This window comes from Pangasianodon hypophthalmus, chromosome 15 (genome assembly GCF_027358585.1).
Source record: "Pangasianodon hypophthalmus isolate fPanHyp1 chromosome 15, fPanHyp1.pri, whole genome shotgun sequence".
Taxonomy (NCBI): Eukaryota; Metazoa; Chordata; class Actinopteri; order Siluriformes; family Pangasiidae; genus Pangasianodon; species Pangasianodon hypophthalmus.
This window is the reverse complement of record NC_069724.1, coordinates 22996521-23006520: the sequence shown is the minus strand read 5'-3', so window position 1 is coordinate 23006520 and position 10000 is coordinate 22996521. Positions and strand designations below refer to the sequence as shown.

General features: G+C 40.7%; 1 protein-coding gene across 1 annotated transcript in view; it reads left to right on the top strand.

The window, feature by feature from the left end:
* LOC113535383 (synaptic vesicle glycoprotein 2C) overlaps nucleotides 1-10000 on the top strand; it is a 39042-nt gene that overhangs the window by 12685 nt on the left and 16357 nt on the right. Inside the window, exons 3-4 of the mRNA XM_026928631.3 lie at nucleotides 5173-5353; nucleotides 8020-8171. Coding sequence (XP_026784432.1) covers nucleotides 5173-5353; nucleotides 8020-8171 — 333 coding nt within the window. The remainder of the gene's footprint in view (nucleotides 1-5172; nucleotides 5354-8019; nucleotides 8172-10000) is intronic.

Sequence of the window (10000 nt, the reverse complement as noted above, 5' to 3'; positions counted from 1 at the left end):
TCTCCTCACAGACATCCGTTTATTCTATCTGTTTATTTTTACGAAACAATAACATATTAGAACGAGCGCATTAATTAACTTGTGTCAGAGCTGCTGTTATAGACGACATGAATCACTTCTAACATACAAATCTGGCTTTAAAACTCGCACAAATTTTACATTGAACTAACGTTAAAGCAAAAAGATTCAGCTTTGAATTAGCTCTGTTTTTAGCACTGTCCGTTTTATTGATTACATGAAGAGTCAGAGTCAGAAGCTGTATAAGAATGTCTGATAAACAGCATAAAGGACAATGCCACATGGTTTGAGGCGAGTGTGTGACGATTTAGATATTGAGTTTGCTCAAATGTATCTAAACTGGTGGCTATATAATCTAAGCTACATTAGCTACTCATAGTGCCAGTGTAAAGATACAGATATTAAACACCAGACATGCCTTGACTGATTGATTTATGATAATGAGAACAATTCCATAAATTTCATTTTAAACAAGACGAGCTCTGAAACTCATAGTGTTAAACTCATATTTTTTTTTATTGGAGAGAAAAGAGTGTATTCAGAACAGGACCTGTCCTTGTCGAGTCTCTAAACAAGAGCATTAACCTGAGCTTGACCTTCTGAGGAGTGATCATCTCGATGACACTGCGCTCACTGATAGCTCTTCTCTCTCTTGTGCATTACTCTTTGCACACTTCATTGAGCCAGTATAACTACATCCCATACACATCAGCAGGACGCTAATAGCGATGCCAGTTGGCAGAATTCTCAGTTTCTGGCCTGGATCTGAAATGAAACTCCTTTCCACAGTTAAGCTAAAGCCTTTGGAATGTGCTGGGATGCTAATACTAGCATGGACAGCAATTACACTTGCTAGCTGTTAGCTTGATCATACTTTTTGTTATGCAGGAGACACTAATGATGTGTCAGTTACTAAGCGTTCAAGAAATATATTCTTTACTACACTTTATTTCTAGCTAAATGCTACAGAAAAGCTCAGTGGTGTATTTGTACATATTTCCCGGCCCACAGCTCTCACAGGAAGCCACAGTTGCTGTTCTGGTGCGCTAGATTGATGGTTATAAACCATATAGTATATACATGTAGACAGTATAGTTATAAACTACAGTGTCTTCACAATTAAGCTAACTACAGCTAGCAATGCTACAGGTTAAAACCAGAGGCCTAGCTTTTATAGCGCTGCGCACAAATGTCTAGCGTGACTGTGTGAATACCTTTTACTTTAGCCACTCTGCTAATTCCTGTTTTTTGCAGCTTTTGAAAAAGAATGTGAGGTAGAACTACTCACCATGACCGCATGTAAATTGCTGTGCTAAGCATCACATATACAAAATGCTAATAATGCTAATAATGCTAGCTAGAGGCCAAAAGGTTGACAGAGTGAGAAAGAAGTCACTTTAATTTCTGTGTTTGGAATAAAGCAGAAGCTGAATTAAGCAAATTTTGTTCATTCCGATAAGAGGGAGCTTAAACACGACACTTTAGCGTTTAGCGTTTAATAAACCACCCTCCTTGATGTTGTTCATAATAACAAACTTTTTATCATTATGGCGTTTATGTTATGATAAAATGCATACAAGGTCGATTGAATCGAGCCAGAAAATGCTAAAGAATATGTGGCAGAAATCGGGCAGGGGCTATTAAGTTTACGTCCAGAAGAAGAGAAATGCACTTGTCCCTTTAAGTGTGTTAGCCTCTAGCTAACTCAGCTGAATTAATACTACAGAGCATTGAGTATGTAGTTTCTCGGGTACAGTAGATTATCACGGGCATTAGAGGGCTGGAGCAACATCTCTCTGATGGATCGTTTAGCTCTATCAGTGGTGTTGGGGAGTGTGTGTGTGTGTGTGTGTGTGTGTAGCAGCACTGCACTCTCTCTTTGTCAGCCTGTAATGAATCACCTGCCTTTCCCCATCATGCCTGCAAGAGCAGATAACACGAACTGCTTTCTGCATATCAGCTCCCATCAGAGAGGCTTCAGAAAGCATCAGAACATTACGGGAGCACAATGAGAGCGAGAGAGATCTGAGTGTGCGTTTCTTCACGGTGGAGGAAGTGGACGACAAACGATCGTTCCTCCCTTCTTTAGCACAAATTAGCATTTTTATTAGCATCTTGGCTGGGGAGCGTTCAGTGGGTTTATCGTGTGTGTGTGTGTGTGTGTGTGTGTGTGTGTGTGTGTGTACTGAATGACTGATCATCCCTGTCCCTTTATACTAACTCAAGTGGATTAAAGGAAAGCAGGTGAAATATAGACACAACACAGCGAGCACCAACTGACGTCCATGAACGTCCATTATTAGGCCAAAACTAAAACTGACACTTTCCTCACATTTAGGGAATTCCAGGTGTGCTTGGTGTATGGTTGGCGTTTGGTGAAAATATAACAATCAATAGAAGTCTTATTTATATAAGGGTGTTTTCACAGTGGCTCCACAGTCCTATGAGCGTCTAGTTGTATATATTGATAAGGCGTCTTGAAGCTTGAAATAGGAAATGACCTGAAAAGTTCAGGTTCTCTTTTTCGCTCTCTCTTGAAGTTAAAAATACATGTTACTAAGAACCTGGAACACATAAACTCCTCTGTAATGAAGATATTGGAAGTTACAGCTTTACCTCTGACTATCACAAAGCACTGACACTGGAGACTCCTTCCATATTAACTAAACGTCTCCTCACAGAGAACTTCACCATATCAACGATTACACAAGTGCATTAATATAAACCTGTGATTTGCAGCTGCACTACAGCACAACACAACAGTCAGAGCTGCTGTATATGGAAAATAAATCAACACCTTCTGACCAATCAGAATTCATCAGCGCTGTGGTAAAAAACAAACAAAGATGAAATCTCTCAAAGACCCTGCCTTCCACTAGGCAAGAGGGTGTCGTTTCTAAAAACTGGCACTCACAGCATCATCCTGCGCCATGTGATGGAGAGGAGATCTGCTTCGCTGGGACCAAATATTGAAGCGTGGACGTTCTACATCATCAGGATTATCAGTCAGAGTCAGCAGAAATATGACGAACAGGTCATACTGGAAACAGTTTCACCGTGAGCCGTGTCAGATCTTTGTAATGTATCCACTGGCCTGGATGAGATGCTGTGTCAGCTCGTTTATTCCCACTGAGCACTGAAACAATTAACAGGCGTGAAAAACGACATCTGTTTCATCCACGCACCGTGATTCCACCAGGGATGTAACAGAATACGAGTACATTATTCGGAATGAACAGATAACAGACGATCTGAACAGATACAAATACAGATATTAACAGCAGGAGCACTATTTATTTTTTTGGCAGAAATATGTTTGAGGATGCAACAAAAAGTCGCATGAGCAGGTAGTTTTAACCTTTATGCAGGTGAGCGGTCAGTTATGAAGCTCATGGGATTCTCACGTTCGTTAACGTGAATATGAGCTTCTGTGCAAAGCATTTTGAAGGTCCATTTATTCATTCGCAGTGATTTAAATGACACTACTAGTTTGTTTATATTTTAGGAAATAAATTTGTTAGAAAATATTGTGGGCAGGTACAACAAAAAAAAATTCTCCTAGCTGCAGGATTGGTACAATCTCTAGTTGAGGCTAATTATGAACCATACTGACAGTGCTCGCATTTCTAGGTTTTTTTACCAGAGTTTTTCGCAGATTCAGATTTAATAAATAAAAAAACTGGTTTAGGCCACGCCCACTTCAGATTTCAATACGAATATAAATCCAAATATTTGAAGCACTCAACAGATACAAAAGTGACATGACATTACACCACTAGATACCACCAACCGAAGATATCCATCTCCACATTATTGCTATGGTTACTTTTAATATTTAATATTTTATTTTTACCTGTTGCTCGCTTACTAACCAGGTAAATAAGCTCCACCCTCTCAGTGGGAATTGCAAAGTCATAGCAGCGAATGACTCAGGTCGCATACTAATCTCGATGATCATTGCTGCGATCAGTGCTGAGCACATTAGCTTGCTAACTTGACCAGCCGTATGTTGCTGTGCTGTACGTTTTTCATTTTGATGCACAGCTCAATAGCGGTTTTGAGACGGAGGTGAAGACAGAAACGGTGCAGCGGGCGAGCCGTCTAGCCGTATTCGTTCTGTCTATTATCTCCCCTTTTGTTCTGTGGTGCATAATGGGACAGATCAGTGCAAAAAGAGTCTGCAAACTTCATTCTTTCGGCAAATACAGTGTATCATCTGGGCTTTTTTTTTAAATGTACTACACAATGTTTTTTTGAGCAAATTATGTTACGAGTCAGACTTTATTTACCAATGGACTATACTGTCTTGGGGATAAAAATGTACACAATCTGGTACTGAAGAGAAACGCATGGGTCCTGAGTAAATTAAAGCAGAGTTTAGTAAAACAGGATGGTGTAGATGACTACATGCTGACTACATGAATCTAACATCTCAGAGTAACAGAGGAAGAAACACACACTTTGCTCTGTATGCTGTTCTAACACACATTAGTCTTTACAGTCAGCATTTTGCACTTTGGTGTGTGTGTGTGTGTGTGTGTGTGTGTGTGTGTGTGTGTATTCTGGGCCAGATGGGACTCCTGTCTGTATCAGCAGGTACATTACGTAGCAAACTTAATAAACGACTAAGTCTCGTTGTACATCTGGAACTCATCTGAACATAAAGATATGCTGGTTCATCTCTTTTTTCATTCTGAGGTGTGGTCCCTGTCTGTCAGTTTCATTTAAGAAGGTGTGGCCACAGTTTCTGTCAGCCCCAGTGAAGGAGGCGTGGTCTGTGTCTTGTCTGTTGTAATGAAGGAGGAGTGGTTTTCCTGTCAGTCCTAATGAAGGAGGTATGGCCACAGTGCCTGCCACTCCAACTACAGGAGGCGTGGCCACACTGTCGGTCTGTTGTAGTGAAGGAGGAGTGGTCTGTGTCTGCCACTCCTAATGAAGGAGGCGTGGTCTTTGTGTCAGTCCTAACGAAGGAGGCGTGGCCTCTGTGTCATGTATTTTAATGTAATTAAAGAACCAGAGAAGAGATACATACTAATAATTAATATATCAACTTACGATGAATTTCTTTTCAGTTGCTAAACAAATTTTCTCTTTCCGTTTTCTCTCTCTCTCTCTCTCTCTCTCTCTCTCTCTCTCTCTGTGTGTGCTCCACAGGTAGTATTGTGTACCTGGGGATGATGGTGGGAGCATTTTTCTGGGGCGGTTTGTCGGATAAAGTGGGCCGGAGGCAGTGTTTGCTGGTGTGTATGTCCGTGAATGGCTTCTTCGCCTTCCTGTCCTCGTTCGTGCAGGGCTACAGCACTTTCCTCTTCTGCAGGATGCTCTCGGGATTTGGGTGAGTGTCTCTCATTTCAGCTGCCTTGGCAAGTTAGCGAAAACTAGATATTGCGCAAATTAGGCAATTACATGTGATCCTTAGTTTGGTCCATTTTGACTTTCATGAAACCTCCACCTGTACTTGGGTGCACACCGAACTACTGAACTTTGATCCACCAAAAAACTGGGGTTTCAGTCCTCACCTGAGTGACCCCTGGTTCAATTTGTTGCTTACGAGAACATGGTTTTATGATGCTCTGCATCAAAATGACGTGAAAGTGACTAAGTCACTAATCAACTTGGTAAAGGTAATTTCATTTTCACGGTTTAACGCGTGTCTCCACGTGACTGAATTGGGTTAGAAAATCCCACTGCGCCAACAGATTTTGAATGTTGCATCCATGTCTTACCAAAAAAGCAACAACTAGACAAAAAAATAGTATATGGTAGCATTATGTAAGGAATAAAACATGACCAGGGTGTGCTGTTATAGAAAAATAATCATTGCCTGGGTGGTGTGATGAAGCCAAGTTACTGTAACCACCAAACAAACCATAACAGCACACCCTGAAGCATTTTATTCATCTTACATCACAGCCAGTAGCCAACAGTTACAATTTTTTATTCATTATAGAATGACACATCATACTTTTTATCCGCTTAAAGTTAAAATTAATTTTGTGGAAAGCATAACTAAAGAATATTTTAGTAAAAAATCATTTATTGTAGAACCTACAGTATAATTCCAGTCAGAGAGTTCTTCTAAAAGGCTACTGATGATGAGCTTTACTCCCGGCTTTGGATGCAAGAATGCATTTTTGCTTTTCTATATGTAGTGTATCTAAGGTGCGGTTTTATTTTTGCAGCAGGATGAAATCAGTGATGATTTCCGCTGGGTTGAGAGCACTTTAATTATCTTCATCCAGAGCTGTTTTTATTTCTAGAGTGCTCTTTACAGCGGCCCAGGGAGCAGTTTCTTGTTTGATTGGGCTTCGGTGGGGGTCTGACCTCAATTTGACCTCAGGCTGGTAGTGAGGTCCTTTTGTCTCTCTATGGGGTCTGTGTACTTTGGAGTACACACACAAACACACACACACACACACACACACACACACGCACACACACGCCAGGTCTTTTGGAACAATCGGTCTGGCTCCATACTGAGATAATGACTCCTCTGTGAGTGACACACACTTTTCTCCAGACCACACATTTCAGCCATCTCTGTTTTTTTTTCAGTTCCTTTTCCTCCTTTTCCCCTCCTCTCTCTCTTTCCTTTAACGTCACTCCTCATTTAAGTTATAGGTCAGTGCCAGGAGGTTCATCCAACCCGGTGAGCAGTGCTCAGCTCTGACTTTGCAGCAGAGAGAGCGAGAGAGAGAGAGAGAGAGAGAGAGAGAGATGGGGGGATTGCAGTAGGATAAGTACAGCAGTGTGTTTTATTGCTAATTGAATGAATAGCCCGTGCTTTGTCCTTGTGGGCTGCTGATCCTCGGCAGTGCTGCAACCCCCACCATCACTCTCCATTCTCCATCCTCCAGCTTCACTATTCTTTAGTGTCTGTGAGGTCACACACACTGGGGGGGTCAGAAGTCATCCCAAGATAGATTCTGCTGAATGCTGATTAAATTGAGGTACCTTATTATATTTTAAATGATGACAGAAATAGTATCCACTAACCTTGATTGATGCTTTTATAAACTCAAGATTGCCAGTGGCAACACGTAAGATCCACCTCTCAACCCTTTTCCACCTACAAGTGCTGGTTCTGAAACCGAATCCTTGATTTATGCTTCATCAGAAGTGATGAAGCCTGAAATGTTGATTTTTTCAAAACACTAGGACTAAAACTGTACAACAGTAGGAGCTGTCCATCAGACAAGTGTGAAATACTTGTGGAGGACTAGGAAGCATGAAGGAATAAGTGAAAGCTTGTATTTTTTTTTCTTGGGATGAAGATCTTTTAGTTTTGGCTGTGGACTCCTTTTGAGGAAGACGATACGATATCGCGACACGTAATGCAAAACGTTTATTTTAAAGCATGTTCTGAATAAATTGTAGATCTACATATTTACAGTGACTTCAACCATCCAGCTTTGGAGAGTAATTTTCCTTCAGAAGGTTCAGTTCCACCCCAAAATCCTGCTGGAATGTCAGGAACCAAGAACCGGTGATGCCAGAGGCGTTGTGGACATCTTCCGTTTGTTGTTATAACGACAACTACAAGAAGTTATTTTTATAACCATCATTACTAAATGGGGTGAAAATGATTGTGGAAAATTATCAAAATGAATATTACAGTGGTCTGAGAAAGAAAGAAACATTTTCCTGGCAATGGGAACAGACTGAATAGGAGCTATTTTGCTACTGCTAATGCTAGCAAAACCTTTTTTAAGGTGTTATGCCCTCTGAATAAAAAAGAGAGAGAAGATGCAAGTATATATCTGTGTTGTATAGGGATGATGAGGAATTTGAGGAATTTTATCATCCTTATGTTATTTTATTTGATTTGATTTTCAATGCCAAAAATAAGTTTTTACACTTGTCATTAGTAAACTCATTCTTACTATGTACAGTTTTTAATCATAAACTGATGCAGCAGAGGTCCACTTGCTTCAAAGCCATATTCAGATATTTGGGTGTATTTGGGTGTACTATTTCTTGCTTACCCATGCTCCTCTGCAGGATCGGCGGGGCCGTGCCCATCGTGTTCTCGTACTTTGCCGAGTTCCTGGCGAGGGAGAAGCGCGGCGAGCACCTGAGCTGGCTCTGCATGTTCTGGATGATAGGCGGCATCTACGCTTCAGCCATGGCCTGGGCCATCATCCCCCACTACGGTGAGTGACAGCAGCTACAGCCAATCGGAGAGCAGTGTTGGTATTTAGATACAATCTCTTGGTGTATCTTGACACTTTAGTATGAAACACAAAACATGAAATTCCTGCTACATTGTGCATTCTATGCCTGTAATTAAAATGGTGCATAGACTTTATTTCAACGTGTAGCGATAGAGCACATTTGGTCATCACAGTTGTAAATGCGCCTGAGTGTAATATTGAAGTGAAAAACTTTATTTGAGTAATGTGATATAAATCTAAAATGGTCTAAAATGGACTTTATGAAATAAAACAACATATGCTGTATATTGTTTTAATTAATGTAATTGTAATATACCCATTTGATAGTGTTTTTAGAGTAGTTGTACTACTTCAGCAGTTACAGTAAGATTCTGGGGATGAACACTACCGTTAACTCTGTGCTATATAGACGCAATAGCAGTTAGCATTATAGTAGACAGTAACTGTTTAAAACAGAAGCTCCTTATAAGGTGAATTATAAGCTTTTGTTCGGTCTGGAACAAGGTCTGGCACAAGGACTAAGCTAAAGATTGTAACTTTAATTTAGTGGTAAATTATGGCAACCCTAACAGGACAAAAACTATCCTTGACTATAACAATATGGGATTTTGAAATCGTATAAGCATGTAAAAATGGTTGGTACGTTAATGTGCCATGCAGAGAAGTAATAATGTAGATGTTGACATTTCTTGTTGAGCAGAAAGAATTTAGGGACGCATCTTATACTCAAGAAAATAATTGTTTGTGGAGTGGAAACATGCATACTGTTACATTACATAATTACACCATGGCGGAATTAAAAGTGTACTTCACCAGAAAATGTAATTGTTGCTTTTAATGTTAATGAGGTCCATGTACTCTTACTCCTTAATGCATGTAAATTGGAGGATTATGGGCCATAGAAACCAAGAGACGGGTAAAGAACGAGGGATATAGCAGCATTAGGGCGATATCTGGAACAAAGGAGAGGAGAGGAGGTCGTTTGAGGGTAGGAATGGAAGCGAGGGAGCGTGGAGAGAAGAACTGGAGGGAGAGGGTGGGTGAAAATGATTAATGTAGGCTGCGTTAAGGATATTTAAAGGATGAAGGCACACAATACCGAATGAAAGTGAATGCAGAGAGGTGCAGAAAAAAAAGACGAGAGAGGGGGAGCGAGCGAGAAAGTGAGAGTGAGAGGAACATTAGAAGTGGATAAAAATAAAAAGAGGGAGATAGCAGGGAAAGAAGAAAGCAAATAGAATGCTTACCGTCCGGGTTACTGTCTGTGTGGCGTGTCACATGTTCTTCCCATGTCCACTTGGGGTTTTTACAGGTTCTCTGGTTTCCTCTCACCTCCCAAAAACATGCCAATAGGTGTGAATGAGTGTGAGAGTGGTGCCTATCCATCCAGGATGTATTCCCACCTCACACAGAGTATTCCTGGGATAGGCTCTGGAGACACCACCACCATGACCACAATAAAGTGCTTACTATAGATGAATGAAAGTCATAGTTGATGTAATGACATTACAGACAATTGCAAAGACAATTGAAAAAGGAAATGCCAGTTTAACAACAAAGAGAACTCCAAAGTCACGCATCAAGAATAAACCAGACTTTGGAGTTCTCTTTTGTTGTTAAACTGGCATTTCCTTTTTCAATTGTCTTTGCAATTGTCTTTAACGTCATTACATCAACTATGATGTGAATGCAGCGGCAATATGGGCGGCAACGTTCACACACTCGTCTGCGTAGTTTATGTACATCTGGAGGATTAAAAGCGATGTCCACTAGATGGCACATGAGAGCCAAAACATCCCCTTACGTCT